This window comes from Staurois parvus, unplaced genomic scaffold (genome assembly GCF_062004578.1).
Source record: "Staurois parvus isolate SC_StPar_1 unplaced genomic scaffold, SC_StPar_1.0 ptg000374l, whole genome shotgun sequence".
Taxonomy (NCBI): Eukaryota; Metazoa; Chordata; class Amphibia; order Anura; family Ranidae; genus Staurois; species Staurois parvus.
The window spans coordinates 951202-972571 of NW_028318170.1; the positions used below are offsets into that span (position 1 = coordinate 951202).

The window sequence follows — 21370 nt, forward strand, 5'->3', positions numbered from 1 at the left end:
TATTGTAATCCTGGAAGATGACACTAGATGTGTTCCTTTATACATGGATTGCTTTGTTTTTGTCTGTTACTTGTTGCAGCTCATAAACACACTCTATAGTGTAGCCTCAGCTGGCCTTATATAGCAGTTGTTGTTTTCCCAGAGAGGTCATTTATTATATGGGGGAGGGGAAGCCGGTACAGTAGGGGGTCACCCCACTGTCTAGCTGACCCACCCATTGGATGTGGCCACATCTGGACGTCTTTGAAGTCATGTGGGAAGACAACACTGTCTTGGGTTAATGGGGATAAATGTGTTTTTTATTTCTGTGGTTTTATATTTGAAAATATATTTTTTACACAAAAAAAATAATAAAAATGATTTTTATAACAAAAACATTCAGTATTTTTGCCACTTAGTCTCTGAAGGTAACCTCTGTCCTTGTGGTACGGAATCTCTTGTCCACCCATTGTTCCTTTATATGTTATGTAGAGCGCCCCCCCCACTGTCCGCACCTCACTGTCACCATGTGTTCAGTGTCTTCTTCTTGTGTAGGAGGAATCTTCATGTCATGAACAGGAATTTCCCAGCATGCTGGTCTCACGAATGGTGGCAGTTTTGGTGTGAAGATCTAAAAATCCCATTTTTATTTTGTAGTAATGAATACATTGAGGAGTAACAATACAATATAAAATGGAGGAATGGGAGGAAGGACAGATCCCCGCTCAGATCATTCCGGAATATCTGTCAGCAGATATCACTCAGAAGAATCATCATCATCTGAATGTGAAGAAAAGGAAAATGATGAATAATCAGTGCCATGAACAGGAGAATCTGATATAATTCCATGCTGGATATTCTCTTCATATCAGGATCCGTGTATTACCTGAGGGGGGGAGGACTTCCCACAGACCATTCTCTAATCTTCTTCTGTGTATAGATACAGCCCACTGTACTCCTTCCCACCATTCTCCATCCTCTCTATGAAGAATAAAATGAGAGTGTTAGAGGAGGAAATGTTGCTGTGATGATGGAAAAGGGGGAGCTGGTGCTGAGCTCTGGAAGAAATGATGGACATTTTTATACACACTAATGGGAAGTATTCTTCTGTCTTCCTGGAAATGTGTGCGATGTGTAATGTACAAATCTGCAGCCGTACAATGTACATCAGTGGTCTCCTATGCTGGGAGGAGATCTGACGTAGATTGGATGTAGATGGTGGGATGTGGGATCTCATCTCTTCATAACTGACCCCAGTATGCAAATACACCAAACCATCCCCTCTGTCCTCACACTTTAGGGGTTTGATAAGTGTCCCCCATTTATAGGGCCCCACCACCTTCTAAACTACCCACCTAATACTGAGGGGCCCTCACCATAGCAGGGGCCCACACACACATGGCCATCCAACCATTGGGATATCATACTGTACGCCTGGTGTGCTGGGCTGTCATGTGTACAGGCTGAGAACACATCTGATTGGCTCAGTTATACTGACACATTGGATAGACAGCGGGGGATGGGGGGATTTTTAATGAAAGTTCTTTTTCTTTAAAGGTAAAACCTTGTGGAAGATTGTAGGACCCGACTAAGATTATTAGTGGTGGATCTGATATTCCTCATCCACCCATCTGTAATGATACAACTTGGGATGAGGAAGACATTCTCCATCATCTGGGAAATCTGTGACTGGCACAGGAAATCTCAATCATCTCTCATTATCTGTATAACTCCAGAGACCTCCAATGGGTTCTACAGAAATGTGGGAACTGTTCTGGGCTCACAGAATGAAACAGGAAGGCCTGAACTCATCTCTACATGGACATGCTGGAAGCCATTTTGTTCTGTATATTCTATTTCATGGTTTCTGAACACAGATTCTAAGAACATTCCAAGGTGGTTACAGCTTATGTTCCCAGGTTATAAATCTGGGGGAGGTACGGTGGGATCAGACGGCTACGAGATAAAGACTGGACATGACACCAAGTGTTAAGGTGAATGGATGAGTCCATGTCTAGATTGAACAAAGGACAAAAGAACTGTTCACAATGATTTGTTTACATGAACCTCGGGAAGGAGAGTGAATATTAAACGTTACATTGTGTGTGGTGTTATCAGGGCCACTGTTAGACATCATGGGGCCCCGTGAGACCTACCGGAAGGGGGCCCCCAAGCCCCACCCCTGACCCCACCCACCCATCAGAGCTGCTTTGTTCAAAACCATTACACAGAACAGGTCAGTATAATGTATCTGTTATTTTAATTAACCACTTGCCCTCCTGAGTAATTTTTGTAAAAAAAATAATATTTCTGACTTTTTGCTATTAAACATGTCCAGTAAAAAATAAAAAAAAATCAAATTTTGGCCAAAATCTATTCTTCTCATTGTCTGTGCTAGAAAAAAATCCCAATACCTGTAAATTAATTGGTTTACGTGAACGTTATAGCGTTTACAAATGGCGGTAGAGATATTGGGATTTTTTTACAATTTTTTACTAGTAATGGCGGTGATCAGTGACTTATAGCAGGACTGAAGCAGGTATTCTAACACTTGGGGGGGGACTGACTTGGTGTCACTGACATCCCCAGTGACACCAATACAGTGATCAGTGCTACAAAAAAAAAAAAAAAAAGCCCCAACACTACTAATGGCTCTGCGCAATAAGGGGTTAACATGAGGGGCAATCAAAGGGTTAACTGTGTGCTGGGACTGTTTTACTAGGGGGCGGTGTGTGTTACTAGGGGGCGGTGTGTGTTACTAGGGGGCGGTGTGTGTGCTTCACTGTTCTCACACTGCTCTGGATGGCTGTGCTGTGCAGTGTGCCCGAGCTGACAGAGAGGATGACTGTTAGTAAACAAAACAATCGTCCTCCCTGTTGGAGATTCTTGGGAATCACTGGGCGCTGATGAGTAATTACTGGCTGGGACCCGGTGATTGACAGCCGTGGCCACGAATGACGGTGCGGGTAGGGCGGGCTGGAAGTGGTTAAAAAAAAAAAATCTTTCCAATGACTTTAAGACACTTCTTAGCTGTAAAGTCATTTTCCTTTTCTGTGGTTTTCTTCCCTAGACAAATATGACATTTCCCGGCTCCTGTAGCCTCCTGGGATGTAACCCGTCACATATCCCAGGAGACTGCGGCAGCAGGGACATACAGCGGTGTATCATCAGGTGCTGGCTGCAAAAAAGAGAAAAGAAGGCGGCAACCCAAGACCTGGCAAGTGGCAGTGGGGCAGCCAATCAGAACAATGCTGGAATTGCTGGGCATGTATGGTCATTGTAGATATATTATAAACTCTAGATATCCCTACGAAAAGTATCACTCTCACCCTTGAAAGTGTAAACAAAATACAAATAATATCTTTTCGATACTCCCTCAACCAACCCCACCAGTGCAAAACATATACCAGCAAATGTCCACATAAAAGTCCACAAAATAAAGTGCTTTTCAGTAAGTAGTGCTTTTCAAACGTTGAGGACTACTCCACTTTGCTGAATTTCAATCCAGGACCTCAAATCAGGATACCTCAAAAAAATATAAACTCAATATAGTGTATTATCATTATAACATAAAACACTCGTGAAAACTAAAAGTGATTCCTCCTGGACTCCCACCCGTGATAAAACGGCACTCCAAAATGTGATAAAGTGCAACACTCCACACCAGTGTTACCATCCAAATAAACTAAATACCATTACCCTCTCATAAAACCATGCATCCAAATGAGATAGTGCCATCTCTCTTGTGATATAAATACTATTACCCTCTTCCAATGCAGACCAAGCAAAACTCCTTCAAGGTAGTCCAAAGTTTTCCCCTCTTCAGAAGCCTCTATTTGCTTCCAATCCACCTTCCCCGTTCCTCAAAAAGGGGGCAGATAATACAAGACTCAATGAGGTAAATTTAAAAGGATTTCACAAATTTATTCGTTGCTTACATAGAAAACGCCAACGTCCATCCTCTCCCACAGTCCATATAGCTGAATTCCAGTGTTCAAGATGGCCGTGCCGCTCCTTCCGGTTTGAAATTGTATTGTACGTCCTTACGTCCTTGACGCGTTTCGTCACTTCCGACTTGTTCACAAGGGTTCCGGACGTCTTGTGTGCGGCTCCTCTTATCCTACTCTCAGCACTGGCAAAACGAGCGAGCCTCCATCTTAACTAATGGCAGCAACCACCACTTCCTATGCCTTCCAAATACGGCTTTAATAAACGGAAAGGCGGACTGCAATCACATTTAATACATCTAAAACCCATTCAATAAATAAAACATTCACCTATTAGGAATACTCTTAAAGATAATCATACTTTAGTTACCTAGAACGATATTATAACTACAGGGAACACACCCACCCTCCTGCTCCCCCTATTGTTCAAAATTTTAATAGCAACAAGTTATCACATCCTACTAACCACTCCTAATTTTCATTATGATGACATCAATATTCATATATATATATAAAACTCTCCCTATAATTACTAAAATTGCCACTCACTGGATCATATTAAATTCTATACTAAAATATTAGCGTCTCCTTCCTAAAGTGAACCCCTACATAAACTCTAAAAATTCGAAATAGAATATATATATATATATATATAATAAAATATATGATTCCCTCTCACCATATAAAATATGGACACGAAGCATATACACTAAATATAAAATATTAAATATTAAATATCAAATATTATCTCCTGCAGCTCCAATAAACAGCCAACCCCCCTTTTTTTTAAAGTATCAATATTAAAAATCAGAAATAAAACAATTAAGATCCAATTCAATATTCAAACCTCTAGGTTTTAAAGTGCGCAATTTATAGATCCAAAATGTTTCATTCCGAGAAAGCATCTGAATTCTATTCCCCCCTCTCCAATGAGATTCTACCATGTCAATCCCACAAAACTTTAATCCACTAGGGTCAGAATTAAGAAATTTTTTAAAATGTCTAGCCACATTATGATTACTTTTCCCTTTAGCAATATTTCCTACATGTTCTTTCAATCTTTCAGATAGGGCCCTTTTTGTCCTGCCTATATATTGCAATTTGCAAGGACATTCTAACAGGTAGGTAACATATTTAGTACTGCAAGTAATGAATTTTTCTACTTCATACCTTTCCCCCGTATTACATGACATAAAGTCAACAATCTTTCTGTCTTTAATGTTTGTAGTTTTGCATATCTTGCACTTTTTACATGGGAAAAATCCTGTCAAATTAAACAACCTCATTGTTTTCTTATTAGGAGGTGAGATAACCCCTTTCACTAAGCTATTCCTTAAATTATTATTTTTTCTGTAGATAAAAGGTGGTCTACTTGGAAGAAGGGAACCTAATGTGACATCTTTTTTTAAAATCGGCCAATACCTACTAAAAATCTTTTCTACCTCTCTATACTGGCAATTAAAACGAGAGATAAAAGCATATTCAACTTTTTTATTTTCCTCTTTTGCTTTATTTTCTTTTATAATCTTCCCCTCCCCCAAGTAATTTTTACTAATTTGGAACCTAATTTTCTCTAGTTTTATAGGATCATATCCTTTCTGTATGAAACGTTCTTTAATAATATTTGATTGTGTGATGTAATCCTCCAATCTCGAACAGTTCCTCATGATTCTCGAGAACTGACCTTTGGGGATTCCCTCAATCCATTGAGGGTGATGACAGCTATTAGAAGGGATGAACCCATTCCTATCTGTCTCTTTAAAAAAGGTTTTAAAATATATTCTATTATTATATTTAAAAATATTAAGATCTAAAAAATTGGCCGATTGTGCACAAATATTCTGAGTAAATCCCAATCCAAATTCATTTCTTCCAATAAAATCCAAAAATATTTCCAAATTTTCAACCGTTCCCTCCCAAACCACCAAGATATCGTCAATGAACCTTTTCCAAATCTTTAATCCCTCCCAATGTCTTCCATAAATTTCCTTCCATTCCCACCTAGCCAAAAAGACATTCGCCAGGCTAGGCGCGAACTTCGCGCCCATAGCAACGCCCTTTATCTGTTCATAGAAATCTCCTTGATGCCAAAAATAATTTCTTCCCATACTGAATTCTAAAAGCTGCAAGATCAATTTTCTTTGTTTTCTATGTAGATTCGTATATTTCTGTAGACCCCATTTTATAGCTGTGATTCCGTCATTATGCTTTATACTAGTGTATAATGAGTTTACATCAATAGTAATAAAGATGGTCTCCTCTGAGACCTCCATTCCTTCCAAAAGGTTAATTACATCCTGGCTATCTTTCAGGTATGAGGGCATATTTTTAACTATTGGCTGCAAGAAGAAATCAACATATTGCCCTATCCTTGAATGGATGGAGTCTATACCATTTATAATAGGTCTTCCTGGGGGTTTTTCAAGGCTCTTATGTATTTTAGGTAATATGTACATAAAAGGTGTTTTACAATATGTAGGGATGAGATATCTCGCTTCTTTTTCATTTAAAATCTTATCTTCCTTGGCTTTATTTATTATTTTATGGAGCTGCTTCTTGTATAAATTAATAGGATTTTTTGCTATTTTCTTATATGTTTCTGTATCACTTAAAATTTCCCTCATCTCCTCCTCATAACTGCTTCGATCCAGAATAACAACCCCTCCACCCTTATCCGCTGGTCTAATCACTATATTATTTTTCTTCTTTAGTGACATAAGGCCCTGATGGAACAATTCTTCCTCTCTAAATTTTCGAAAGCTCAATCCATATAGATCCTCAACTACCATCTGTTTGAAAACCTCCAAATTCTGATTTTTAGAATTCACAGGATTGAAGGTGGACTTATTCCTCAGATCACTATGTACAAATAATGATCTACTATTGTGATTAGCGGATAGGGATGGGCCTGGTAGTGACGCAAAATATTTCTTAATATTTAGTTTTCTAATAAATCTATTTACATCAATATATGTTTCAAACTTATTTAAATTTGCCTTTGGGGCGAACTTTAAACCATTATCCAGTACCTTAATTTCATTTTCTGTCAGCGGATGGGAACTTAAATTATAAATCCCTTCTCCTATGTGTCTTTCCTTTTCCTTTTGTTTTCGCTCTCTTTCACCTTTTCCACATTCCCTGGATTCCTCTCTCCCTCTTCCCAATTTTGGGGAGCATGACCCTCCCAATTGTCCCTGTAATTGTTTGGAGGATATCTTGGTCCTCCTTTTCCCCAATAGGGTGGACAGTTGAAAGGTCTCTGAGGGGGTGGAGGTGGGGGCGGGAAGTTGAGTGGTCTCTGAGGAGGTGGACCCCATGGTGGATGACCTCTGTACCCCCCTTGAAAATTTCCATTACCCATGTTCCTATTGTACCTAGGACTATAATACTCCCCATTCCATCCTTCAAAAGGTTGGAATCTATTGGAAACCGGGACATTATACATTTGCCTAGAAGGACTCCCACCTTTCTGGTTACTTCTTCCATAATTTTTCAATGGAGATCTATATTCTCTCTGTTTGCCTTTATACTGAGGGGGGCCTTTTTTGGGGACACCCCCTGATGGGCGGACATCCTTATTCCCTGCTTTATCCCCCATAGGTGAAGAAGCAGGAGAAGATTCAGTTGAGACACACTGTCCCATCTTTACATCCTGCCATTTATATACTTTCTGACATTGGAAATCTCCCATGTCTCTAACAAATTTCTTATGTTTTTTCCTTTTAATCTCACCATCTTTTTTATTTAATTGTTCATGCAGAGTTTTCATTAAATCATTGTATTCCTTTCTTTCTTTATATACTTCCACTTTTTTCTTTAGTTCCCCTAATTTAGATTCTACTGCCCCCAACTTTCTTTTCTTCCTCTCAATTAATAAATATATCAATTGTTTCTCACATGTGTGAAGAAAATCTTTCCACTCTGCCATAGAGGCCTCATCAAATAAACCATCATTAGGTCCTATCTCCCATCTCAACCTTCGGGGAACAATCCCCTCCAAAATATATTTTTCGAAGGTCACCATATCCCACCATAGTTGGAGTTTTTTTTCCATTACATGGCCTACTTTTTTCACCAATAATTCTAAATTTTCATCCGAAACAGATTGTGTAGTAGTAAACACTTCTTCCAAATTTACTTTCCTATTTTCCATAAAATTAAATATCTCCATTTTACTTTATAATTCCTCAAATCAAAATAAATATATCAAACCTTACCCTAGAGTGAACAACACCCCCTGGTGTGTAAAATGTAGATATATTATAAACTCTAGATATCCCTACGAAAAGTATCACTCTCACCCTTGAAAGTGTAAACAAAATACAAATAATATCTTTTCGATACTCCCTCAACCAACCCCACCAGTGCAAAACATATACCAGCAAATGTCCACATAAAAGTCCACAAAATAAAGTGCTTTTCAGTAAGTAGTGCTTTTCAAACGTTGAGGACTACTCCACTTTGCTGAATTTCAATCCAGGACCTCAAATCAGGATACCTCAAAAAAATATAAACTCAATATAGTGTATTATCATTATAACATAAAACACTCGTGAAAACTAAAAGTGATTCCTCCTGGACTCCCACCCGTGATAAAACGGCACTCCAAAATGTGATAAAGTGCAACACTCCACACCAGTGTTACCATCCAAATAAACTAAATACCATTACCCTCTCATAAAACCATGCATCCAAATGAGATAGTGCCATCTCTCTTGTGATATAAATACTATTACCCTCTTCCAATGCAGACCAAGCAAAACTCCTTCAAGGTAGTCCAAAGTTTTCCCCTCTTCAGAAGCCTCTATTTGCTTCCAATCCACCTTCCCCGTTCCTCAAAAAGGGGGCAGATAATACAAGACTCAATGAGGTAAATTTAAAAGGATTTCACAAATTTATTCGTTGCTTACATAGAAAACGCCAACGTCCATCCTCTCCCACAGTCCATATAGCTGAATTCCAGTGTTCAAGATGGCCGTGCCGCTCCTTCCGGTTTGAAATTGTATTGTACGTCCTTACGTCCTTGACGCGTTTCGTCACTTCCGACTTATTCACAAGGGTTCCGGACGTCTTGTGTGCGGCTCCTCTTATCCTACTCTCAGCACTGGCAAAACGAGTGAGCCTCCATCTTAACTAATGGCAGCAACCACCACTTCCTATGCCTTCCAAATACGGCTTTAATAAACGGAAAGGCGGACTGCAATCACATTTAATACATCTAAAACCCATTCAATAAATAAAACATTCACCTATTAGGAATACTCTTAAAGATAATCATACTTTAGTTACCTAGAACGATATTATAGTCTTGTATTATCTGCCCCCTTTTTGAGGAACGGGGAAGGTGGATTGGAAGCAAATAGAGGCTTCTGAAGAGGGGAAAACTTTGGACTACCTTGAAGGAGTTTTGCTTGGTCTGCATTGGAAGAGGGTAATAGTATTTATATCACAAGAGAGATGGCACTATCTCATTTGGATGCATGGTTTTATGAGAGGGTAATGGTATTTAGTTTATTTGGATGGTAACACTGGTGTGGAGTGTTGCACTTTATCACATTTTGGAGTGCCGTTTTATCACGGGTGGGAGTCCAGGAGGAATCACTTTTAGTTTTCACGAGTGTTTTATGTTATAATGATAATACACTATATTGAGTTTATATTTTTTTGAGGTATCCTGATTTGAGGTCCTGGATTGAAATTCAGCAAAGTGGAGTAGTCCTCAACGTTTGAAAAGCACTACTTACTGAAAAGCACTTTATTTTGTGGACTTTTATGTGGACATTTGCTGGTATATGTTTTGCACTGGTGGGGTTGGTTGAGGATGTATGGTCATTGTGGATCCACCAGCACAGTAAGAGGGGGGTGGGGGTTACACAAACATTTCCACGCGGAGGAAGAGGAGAATGGCAAAGCGTTTCTTTAACCACCTAAGCCCCCAGGCCTTTTCTCCATAAATCCCCTTGAGTAGCAGAATTGTATTTTTTCTGGCAATGTGTTGGTTTGAAATATTCTATGTTTAGCATTTGCAGTCTTCCCAGCAATAGTACAGCATATGATGTGTTCAGTAAATAGATACCAAACTTGCCAAGATGAAATATTGTGCACATCTGGTAAATGGTGACAAAGTACCGTACCTAACATTGTCCATAGGGGGCGCTTTAATAGCCTTTACAGGTTACCAGATTACAGTTAGGCAGGAGGTCTGGTGGCAGAATTATTGCTTTTTTACGGGAATTTTTTGTTCCATTTTATTGCTATGACAGGTGATGAATGACATCCCTTGTGATAGATGGGGCAGTGACAGGTCTTCTTTATGGAGAGATATGGGGTCTATTAGACCCCTGACCCCTCCCCTGCCCTCTAAGGCACCTGATCATACACAGATCGGTTTGATTGGCTGCATTCCTGGCCGGTACCAGCCAGGTAAACACATAATTAAACCCAGAAGTAACATAATCCTTGTACCTTCCGGCTTCATTCATCACGGGGGGGGGGGGGGGGGAGACATGGATGTTCCCCTCCCCCCACTCTGTATCCGGCCAACTCATCCGCGTACAGCAGGACAGCCTGGGAAAACAGGAGCGGGCTGAGTGTCAACAGAACAGCGGTGATAATAAATCATCAAGGCCATGGTGTATACTATTCCCCCTCCACTGCTTTGCAGTATATTCAGGAGCATTTGGGGGCGGTAAAAATTCACAGCTGAGCTGCACATTTCTACCATACCCCTAAACACAAGTGTAAATGAGGCCTAAGGCCCCTTTCACACGATCGGTCATATTGGGTCTGCTTGTCAGTTTTTCAGGTGGACCCTCCATTCACCTCTATGGAGTGGCAGATGTAGAGGGACTTGTGTCTGCTTACACCCGCTTACCTCCAATCTGGTCCAGTCAGCGAAAAAAAAAAAAGGAAAGCGGATCCGTCCTCCTCCATCAAATTGGAGGGCAGTCGGGTGTAATGACCAGCGGAGTCCATTTACACCCAACCGCCCATAGAGCAGAGCATGCTCTGTCTGTGTCTACCTGCTTGCCGAGCGACTGTATAACTTACGATGGTAAACATCTCGGGGGGAACCATCCCTGCCTGGACAACACAGTGATTACTGCTGGAGGCCATACTAGCTGCTAGCAATAATCGCATGTAAAATCCCACAGGCTGGAGTACGCAAGCCATTCAACCATTGACTTGGGTACAATCAGCCTGCCCATACATGGTTCAAATCTCAGCTGGTCCCCACTGAACTGGCCGAGATCTGAACCATCTGTGGCCAGCTTACATTTCACTGTCCTTCCTTCAATGATCATCATCATTATCACCATGATCATCATACAGTACAGTTGCTGGGGCTCCTGTGCCTGTCCTATGTGAGTGTGACTGCCATCATGATGATCACACAGTACAGTTGCTGGGGCTCCTGTGCCTGTCCTATGTGAGTGTGACTGCCATCATGATGATCACACAGTACAGTTGCTGGGGCTCCTGTACCTGTCCTGTGTGACTGCCATCATGATGATCATACAGAACAGTTGCTGGGGCTCCTGTTGCTGTCCTGTGTGAGTGTGACTGCCATCATGATGATCACACAGTACAGTTGCTGGGGCTCCTGTACCTGTCCTGTGTGACTGCCATCATGATGATCATACAGAACAGTTGCTGGGGCTCCTGTTGCTGTCCTGTGTGACTGCCATCATGATGATTCTACAGAACAGTTGCTGGGGATCCTGTACCTGTCCTGTGTGGGTGTGACTGCCATCATGATGATCATACAGTACAGTTGCTGGGGCTCCCGTACCTGTCCTGTGTGACTGCCATCATGATGATCATACAGAACAGTTGCTGGGGATCCTGTACCTGTCCTGTGTGGGTGTGACTGCCATCATGATGATCATACAGTACAGTTGCTGGGGCTCCCATACCTGTCCTGTGTGACTGCCATCATAATGATCATACAGAACAGTTGCTGGGGCTCCCGTTGCTGTCCTGTGTGACTGCCATCATGATGATCATACAGAACAGTTGCTGGGGATCCTGTACCTGTCCTGTGTGGGTGTGACTGCCATCATGATGATCATACAGTACAGTTGCTGGGGCTCCTGTACCTGTCCTGTGTGACTGCCATCATGATGATCATACAGTGCAGTTGCTGGGGCTCCTGTACCTGTCCTGTGTGACTGCCATCATGATGATCATACAGTACAGTTGCTGGGGCTCCTGTACCTGTCCTGTGTGACTGCCATCATCAGGCTTAGTGGGGTGTATTTACTAAAGCTGGATCCCTCAGAATCTCGTGCACTTCTGTGAGGGAACCAATCAGCTGACCGCTTTTATTGCTAAAGCTTCATTGGACAAGCTGAGGGGAGAAGCTGATTGGCTGCCATGCACAGCTGCACCAGATTCTGAGGGAACCAGCTTTAGTAAATCCCCCCAGTATGTGTGTTCCCCCCAATAGAACAGATCTTACCTTCTATCCACAGTGAAGCCGGCATTCCGGAGGACCTGACAACGACGATCCACTTCTGAGTCCGACATCTCACCATCCTGACCATCGTCCTCATCCTCCTCCTCCTCATTCTCCAGATCTTCCTCATCCTCCTCCTCATTCTCCAGATCTTGCTCATCCTCCTCATCATCCTCCTCATCATACAATGTCACCTCCAGTCTGGTCAGAGTTCGGTTTGTGGAGATCACGGAGCAGAGATCATCACAGCACCAGAATGTCACTTTACACCATAATATTCTGGTGGGAGAAGCAGGAAAGAGAGGTGAGATGTTCTCCAGTGACGGGCAGAAGTAGACACATTCCAATGGATAATCAGTGGGCGGGGTCTTAGAAGATGAAATGTTGGCCCATTTGGATGGATGATCTCATGGAATATTGGTTGGACCTCCCCTGTGAGATGGAGGGGAGTTGTCACCCACCTGAGAAGTCAAGAGTTGAGGGGAAAAGGCTCTTGTCCCGATCAATATGAGGACAAGCTGCTTTGAGAGGAAGCCCCCCTGTCCAAAAGCACCCCCCCAGTTGAGGTCATGTGGCCTGGTGTGGTTCGGGGGTGCTCACTCTTCCCCCTTCAGTGGGACCCTGCAGGGAATTGAACCCGAGCAGAGTCACTCATCCCTACTAGTCAGTACACATCTGATGTTCTAAGTTCTACAAACAAGAAACATTTGTCTGGTAGATGGATAGATCTGGACGTGTTTATTGGATAAGAAATGTCATCACTCAGTCTCTATGGGCCAAATAAACTTCATTGTGTTTTATATCATCCAAACAACAATCCACCTCGACAGACATGAAGTCTGATCTCTGATAGTCAGTGGAGGGTGGAATGGAGGAAAGACAATAACAGCCAGTGACCTGAAGGACTATGATGGCGTCTCCCAGTGTAACCTGCCAAGACGTCTGTCTTTGTATAACTGTCATCTAGGGAACGTGTCTGGATCCCTCACAAAGGATTTATCCCAAAATCCAGCAGAATATGAGATCATTTATAGTAGAGTTCCCCCCTCATCTCCTGGATCTCGGAGTCCCTCACATAGAAGATATATATCAGAGTCCTGCAGAATATGAGATCATTTATAGTAGAATTCCCTCCTCATCTCCTGGATCTCGGAGTCCCACACATAGAAGATATATATCAGAGTCCTGCAGAATATGAGATCATTTATAGTAGAATTCCCTCCTCATCTCCTGGATCTCGGAGTCCCACACATAGAAGATATAGATCAGAGTCCTGCAGAATATGAGATCATTTATAGTAGAATTCCCCCCTCATCTCCTGGATCTCGGAGTCCCTCACATAGAAGATATATATCAGAGTCCTGCAGAATATGAGATCATTTATAGTAGAATTCTCACCTCAGCTCCTGCAGAGTACAGCCAGGATGTCGGAGTCCCTCACACAGATGTCTCATTCCAGAGTCTTGGAGATTATTATATGATAAATCCAGTCTGGTGAGGGATGGGTTAGTGATAAGAATGGAGCGGAGATCATCACAGCAGGAGGAAGTCAGATCACATATCACCAACCTGCAGAGACAAATACAGACACATGAGAGTATATTAGGGAAAGAACCAACAACTCTTAGGGTATGGTCATCATAAAACTCATAGAAAAGAAGAAGGAAGAAGATAATGGGGTCCCATCATCAAGGTGAGAAAAGTCAGTAAATCCCCTTCTGATGATCCATGGAAGGGGGAGGGGTGTAAATCTCTCCAGCAGTCCATTCACTCTGTAGGAAGCTTGTCTCTGGAGTAGAATGTCTCCCATATCATTACTGAGATCACACAGAGAAATGATGAGCAGATACTGAACAGGAGCAGACAAGGCCTGACATAGGGGGACTCAGGGGGAACTTGGTCAGGAGATGATCCAGAAGTCTTTGGTGAAGTCACACATCTGCAGATAAAATTCATAGCACAGACAGACATGACACACAAAGTCCACTTTCTTGTTGATTTCACCCAGAAAAACGAATTCAAAAACCCTCCAGATGGAGAATATAAGGAGGACGATCCTCACCAGAGGAGAGCTCTACTCATTTTATGGAGACATAATTTGTAATGAGGAAACCAAACAGAAAGGAACAAAATACAAGAAGATGAAGCCGACTGCCCAGCTCTACATAGTATAATATGTGGTTGTGGAGGGACTCCGGAGGGGTTATGTCCATAGGATACCACCTTCATACCTGAACACAACCCCCACCAGGAGCAGAGGGGGGATGGGCACTCACTGCCCAGAGCCAGGACAGAGGAAGCCTGGGGACTTTGTATGGCAGACAAGGACTCATAAAGGGGATGGGAGTTAGGGATGTTCATCATTTCTTGTAGTGATGGGGGATGGGTAACTTTCCAGGATTGAACAATTACTATCCTGCAGAAGGGAGACAATGACAGATGATATTTCGGGAGTATGAGTTGTATTGGTGATGGGACGGCCTTTTGTACAGAAGTGAGAACTGTCTGATGTCTTTGCCTTCAGAGGAATGTATAGAGTTTTCTGTCTTTAGTATGGTCAGGACAAAACATTACATTCATAGATTTTTAAATACGAATATTGTATATAAATAATTTGTATTTACATTTCAAGCCAGCAGGTGGAGCTGAAATCACATTTCCACATGTTTGCCAGCTTGTCCCTCCTGGATCACTGTACAAACCATGTTATTTCCAGAGCTCAGTAGCTCAAGCTGTAATTTCCACTCACAACTGATTGACTCAGAGAAGTGAGAGGTGAGGAGGGAGCAGATTACTGAACCCACCTGAGGGATCTCACTGGATATTCTGTGAAAATTGATGATGAATTGATCCATGGTGCCTGTAGGTAGAGTTCAGCAAAGTCTCGGTCACATGTGTTTCAATACCCTGTGTTTATGCTGCATCTGTTGTATCACCTCAACACACCTCCATGAAGGTTATTGTTGTGGCTGGGGGGGGGGGGGGGGAGAGGGATTACACTTAAGACTCAATTGAGTTGGGGGGATGGGAGGCAACTGGAATTTCCTGTTTTTCTTTTAACTGAACTGGCCATTGCTCTGAAGCCCACCCATTTGAGGTGTGAATTTACTTGGGTGGGTGGATCTAGGGATGGTCTTTTGTAAAGTGTATAAAAGAGCAAATACAAAAGAGGAATTCCCTTTTTGTGCCATGTGCCTTCTGGAGCGAGACCTCACAACATCAGGATGGCTGTAATGTGTGTGTTTTATTTCTTCACAGGATGGAGGGTGTGGGTCCTCGGGCCTACCCTGACGTCTAGGGGGAGGATGTGTGGCCTTTTGGTTCCTTCCTCCCCTGTCCCTAGGGGGTTTTCTCTTCGGGAGAGCCCCCTGACCAAGTACTGTGCGGCTGGCTTCGGCTGGCCACAAGGAGCGGTGGTCCGCCAGGCCTTTTGGCTAGGTGGACCAACTGGGAACCTTGTCCCTGTCAGGAGCTCCGTGCCCCGGGGGATCAGGGTAGAGGTCCATCCCCTTCGGGGGAAGGACAAAGCACACACTTAAGTGCACTTTTTCGTGTGGTGTTTTGCACTTGCACTTTTTTGTGATTCACTTACGGGTTTTTAGTTTTTCGCACGTTTGCAGACTTTAAAAGAAAAGAAATCAGGATGGCTGTAATGTATCACCATTGCTCTGTCTTTTTCTTGTAACTATCTCTTTCTTGTAGTCTTTGTATTGGTAACAATCTGTATATCATAGTAATATTACTACTTTTTACGTTATACTGGCTACATTATATTTTGTTGTAATTGATTAACAGCCACTTTCTTTTTCTGTGTAAATAAATGAGATCTTTATTTGTGCACAGTTGTTATCCTTTAATATTAACACCATTGGCTAAATTCAGGTATAGACAAAAGGTTATAATCACTTATTGCATTTGTAATCTGTATAGAACCAAGTGAATAAGTGGGGTAAGGAAAACCGCCAAAACAGAACACACTCACCGAACGAATCTCAGGCTTTGTAGAAAATGTTTTAAAACTGTTAGTCAAGAATACTGCTAGTTTCCTGCAAGACACAACTGACTTTCTGAACAAGATCAGCAACATCCAGCAATTACCATCTAATACACTTCTAGTGACTATGGATGTAGTATCCCTGTATAGTAATATCCCTCACATGGATGGATGAGCTGCATGTCACAGATCCTTATCATCCTCACCAAACCACAAATACACTGCTGAGGATGTTACACAGCTCATTGAATTCATACTTACACACAACTACTGTGCTTTCAATAAAGACATCTATCTTCAATGTATGGGTACTGCGATGGGAAGTAAAATGGCCCCCAATATGCCAATTTATTTATGGCTGACCTGGAGGAACAATTCCTGACCAGCATGGAACAAAAACCATACAGATACTATCACTATATTGATGATATTTTCATCATATGGACAGAAGGTGAAGAAAACCTAAAACAATTTTACTCATTGATCAACACTTTTCATCCATCAATCTAAAAATGGAATACTCAAACACACACGTCACCTTCCTAGACACCACAGTATACATCAGGGATGATACGCTTCACACCTCAATATACAGGAAACCCACCGACAGATGCAACTACCTCCACAGTTCCAGCTTCCACCCCCAACACACGAAACGTGCCATCATACACAGTCAGGCCATTAGATACTGTAACAGAAGCGTAGGCAGGACAGAACACATGAAGAAGATTATTATTTTATTATACAGTATTTATAAAGCGCCAATAGTTCGCTCAGCGCTGTACATTACAGAGGGGGACAGAACATGTGACAGAACAATACCAATACAATGCAAAACATGAGGGGATTGAGGGCCCTGCTCTTTCGAGCTTACAATCTAGAAGATGGGGAACACACAAAGCTTTATTGAACTCTGAAAGACACTCAATCAGAACAGTTCACGGCACTCCGTGACATGCGGCTCGTAGGGACACCCACAGTAAGTGGTCTCACGGGGACTCAACGGGACTCCAGCTGTGGAGTCTGGTCTAGCACAGCTCCCACCCAGCTTCCCAGGGACATCAGTGTCACGGGGACAGTTCAGGACACGGGTAGTCTGTGCGCACAACAGCGCCAGCTCAGGACACAGGTGGTCAGTGCACAGAGCAGGGACAGTTCAAAACACAGGTGGTCGGTGCACACAGCGGGGACAGTTCAGAACACGGGTGGTCGGTGCACACAGTGGGGCAGTTCAGAACACGGGTGGTCGGTGCATACAGCATGGACAGTTCAGAACACGGGGGGGGGGGGTCGGTGCACACAGTGGGGACAGTTCAGAACACGGGGGGGTCGGTGCACACAGCGGGGACAGTTCAGAACACGGGTAGTCTGTGCGCACAACAGCGCCAGCTCAGGACACGGGTGGTCAGTGCACAGAGCAGGGACAGTTCAAAACACAGGTGGTCGGTGCACACAGCGGGGACAGTTCAGAACACGGGTGATCGGTGCACACAGTGGGGTGCAGTTCAGAACACGGGTGGTTGGTGCATACAGCATGGACAGTTCAGAACACGGGGGGGGGGGTCGGTGCACACAGTGGGGACAGTTCAGAACACGGGGGGGGGGGGGGTCGGTGCACACAGTGGGGACAGTTCAGAACATGGGGGGGGGGTCGGTGCACACAGCGGGGACAGTTCAGAACATGGGGGGTCAGTGCACACAGCGTGGACAGTTCAGGAAACTCACTGTAAGCAGCTTGCAGACCCTCAGCGGCAGGCGGCTCCAGACAGGGACGACCAGCGGTCAGCGTTCCAGGGACAACCAGCAATCAGCAGCAGCTCCCCGGGCACTCAGCAGTGGACGGCTTCCAGGGACACGCAGCCACGGACAGTGTGCAGGGTCCCTCAGCAGCAGCTCCCCGGCAACTCAGCAGCAGACAGCCTCCAGGGAACGCAGCCACAGACAGTGTGCAGAGTCCCTCAGCGGCAGCTCCCAGGGCACTCAGCAGCAGACAGCCTCTAGGGACACGCAGCCACGCACAGTGTGCAGGGTCCCTCAGCGGTAGCTCCCCGGGCACTCAGCAGTGGACGGCTTCTAGGGACACGCAGCCACGGACAGTGTGCAGGGTCCCTCAGCAGCAGCTCCCCGGGAACTCAGCAGCAGACAGCCTCCAGGGACATGCAGCCACAGACAGTGTGCAGGGTCCCTCAGCGGCAGCTCCCAGGGCACTCAGCAGCAGACAGCTTCCAGGGACACGCAGCCACGGACAACGTGCAGGGTCCCTCAGCAGCAGCTTTCAGGGTACTCAGCAGCGGACAGGGTGCAAGGGTGCTCAGTAGACAGGCTTGCAGGGTCTGGCAGGGTCTCAGCTGTGGGGTCTGAGCTTTGAGGAGAAGGCTCATGCAGAGCTGTGCAGACTCCCAACCCTGGGGTATTGAAGAGGGCTACAGTCCTGACCTTTTGGGGGTCTGCAGAGTGCACAGCGCGGATGGCTGGGGAGGCTCGGTCCCCCTCACCCGAGCCTCCCAGCGTCTTTCTGGGAGCAAGACGATTGCAGCAGCATGGACAGGAACAAAGAGGAGGGCTGCTTCCTGTGCAAGTCTATTTAAAAAACCATGTGGGATGCTGCCGGGTTGCCTCGGCAACGGACGGCCCACCACCATTCATGGAAGCTACATGGACATCGGAATGTGCAAGGGGAGAGGGAGGGGTGGAGGGATATGGCGGGGGATGGGAGAGGCACTGGCACTCCAAGACAGATACCACCAAATATGTTCTGACCCAAGAGACAGAGATACACATCTCGGGACACTAGCAGACTCCTTCCATAAGAAAGGTTACAAGGACAAAACTATCAACACCGGCATAAACACAGCCTTGAGAACCCGAAGAGAAAACCTACTTCAGTACAAAGAGAAAAAGAAAAAACAACCGTGTACCTCTAGTAACCACATACAGCCCAGCACTAGAAGGAAGAAGAAAAATAATCAAAGATTTACAACCCATCATAACAGAGGATGGAACTCTGAAAGAAATATTTCAGACAACCCCCCAATACTGGCTTTCAGACAACCCCCCAACCTCAGAAATAAACTAATCAGTAGGAAACTTCCTTCTGATTATGAGGTCACAAATAATGGAAGCAAACCCTGCAATAGAAAATGCTGCAAACTGTGCAATCAAATCAATCCCTCAAAAAGTGTCAGACACTCAAAAGGGATCTTCAGTATCTCCGGATCATACAGCTGCACCTCCAGTAATGTTGTGTACCTTATCCAGTGCAGAAAATGTGACAAAGGATCTTATGTTGGTGAAACAGGACAGAAGTTACAAACAAGGATGAATCTGCACAGACATACCATCAAGGAACATAAAGAAGATGACTTCTGCACACCTTTGGGACACCACTTCACCCAACCAGACCACACAATGGGAGACCTCAATGTTTTAGTTCTTAAAGGAAATTTAATTCAGGAAAGAAAAACTTTTGAACTAAGAATGATAATTCTATTTGACACAAGAGATAACGGCCTGAATTTGGACCTGGGATTCCTCAATCATTATCCAACAGTTTTATGACTATCAGCTCTAACTTAACTTCCTCTGTGTGAGTGCCCCCCCCCCTCCCTTTTGCTGTATCTTATCTTTAGCCTTTTTTTTTCTCATCTCTTCTAACATTCTGCTAAAACTTTGTGATTTGTATAGTACTACTCGGACCTTGAAGAAGGGGACATTCCCCGAAAGATTGTCCTCAAAATTGTATGTTAGTGCAAATAAAAAAAGTATCATGGACAGGACTCAATTGTTTCTGAGATAACTGCTTGAATGGTTAAGGAGATATCATTTTCTGCTCTCCTGTGTATGTCAGATTGGGGGTGTAATATACCAGGAGGCTGGGCTCAAAGTGAGCCGTCCGAATATGTGCTCCATGTTTGTGTAAGTCTTTCATAATCCAAGATATGTAATCATAGGGGAAAATGGATGTTGAATGTGGTGTCTGGTGTATGACTGATCGTGAATGTCTTTGAACTCAGTGAAGGACTTGGTTTATGGCTCTAAAAGCCCTCCTCCAGCAAGAGTTTCGTAGACAGGGGGGGGCACCTAGCTAGTGAGGTCTATAGCCATGATGCCCCCCCAATGAGTCTGTTGCCTGTGATCTCTGCACACACACACCGACCACATTCCTGAGGGAGTGGGGGAAATTGGAGGAGGAAGCCTGTTTTGGGAGAGAGATGTTATAACATGGAAGATTCTTAACAAGATGGATGACCGTGTCCATCGCGGTGTGCATGATTGCTACAGGCAGTAGTCTTTTTAATCATGTGGGACCAAATTGATATTTTTATTTAATTGTGAAAAAAACCTCTATTAGTATTCCTGTGTCTGTAGGTGATTGTAGGAATAAATCCTTTTCAGAGCCAGTTAAGAAAAAAACAGTGTGACTTTATTTGATCACACACAAAAGATACAAAGTCACTACAAAAGTAACAATTTCAAATACAAAAAGAAATGTAGCTTAAAATAAAAATAATGAATATAAGTTGTACAGGTGAGTGTCCTTTGTGTGCAGGTGAGTGTCCTTTGTGTGCAGGCGAGTGTCCTTTGTGGAAGTGTGAGTGTCCTTTGTGTGCAGGTGAGTGTCCTTTGTGGAAGTGTGAGTGTCCTTTGTGGAAGTGTGAGGGTCCTTTGTGTGCAGGTGAGTGTCCTTTGTGTGCAGGTAAGGGTCCTTTGTGTGCAGGTGAGTGTCCTTTGTGTGCAGGTGAGAGTCCTTTGTGTGCAGGTGAGAGTCCTTTGTGTGCAGGTGAGTGTCCTTTGTGTGCAGGTGAGAGTCCTTTGTGTGCAGGTGAGAGTCCTTTGTGTGCAGGTGAGTGTCCTTTGTGTGCAGGTGAGTGTCCTTTGTGGAAGTGGGAGTGTCCTTTGTGGAAGTGGGAGTGTCCTATGTGTAAGCATGTGCTAAAATGGCTCCAGAAGCCACGCCCTCACACAGACTTTTGTTTCAAATTTGGGGGCTCA

The 21370-nt window shown here is 43.8% G+C and overlaps 2 protein-coding genes across 2 annotated transcripts in view; both read right to left on the bottom strand.

Annotated features, from left to right (window-relative positions):
* Positions 1 to 277: 277 nt before the first annotated feature.
* LOC149456149 (uncharacterized) lies at positions 278 to 13947 on the bottom strand. The gene is made up of 4 exons (XM_089685400.1): positions 13783 to 13947; positions 12388 to 12663; positions 866 to 960; positions 278 to 759 (listed from the first exon to the last, which is right to left on the bottom strand). Exons 1-4 carry the CDS (start codon positions 13836 to 13838, stop codon positions 737 to 739), a joined length of 450 nt encoding a protein of 149 aa, XP_089541526.1. The 5' UTR covers positions 13839 to 13947; the 3' UTR covers positions 278 to 736.
* LOC149456150 (NACHT, LRR and PYD domains-containing protein 3-like) overlaps positions 13946 to 21370 on the bottom strand; it is a 34529-nt gene continuing 27104 nt past the window's right edge. Inside the window, exons 6-7 of the mRNA XM_089685369.1 lie at positions 14661 to 14800; positions 13946 to 13953 (exon numbers count right to left, since the gene is read on the bottom strand). Coding sequence (XP_089541495.1) covers positions 13946 to 13953; positions 14661 to 14800 — 148 coding nt within the window. The remainder of the gene's footprint in view (positions 13954 to 14660; positions 14801 to 21370) is intronic.

Bases quoted from the DNA above. Each gene is read 5' to 3' on its own strand.
- LOC149456149 (XM_089685400.1), bottom strand. From the start codon at position 13,838: ATGAGACATCTGTGTGAGGGACTCCGACATCCTGGCTGTACTCTGCAG. The intron at 12,664-13,782 runs GTGAGAATTCTA...TTCTCCCACCAG, and splicing joins TGTACTCTGCAGGAGCTGAG to AATATTATGGTGTAAAGTGA. The intron at 760-865 runs GTAATACACGGA...CTTCACATTCAG, and splicing joins GGAAGTCCTCCCCCCCTCAG to ATGATGATGATTCTTCTGAG.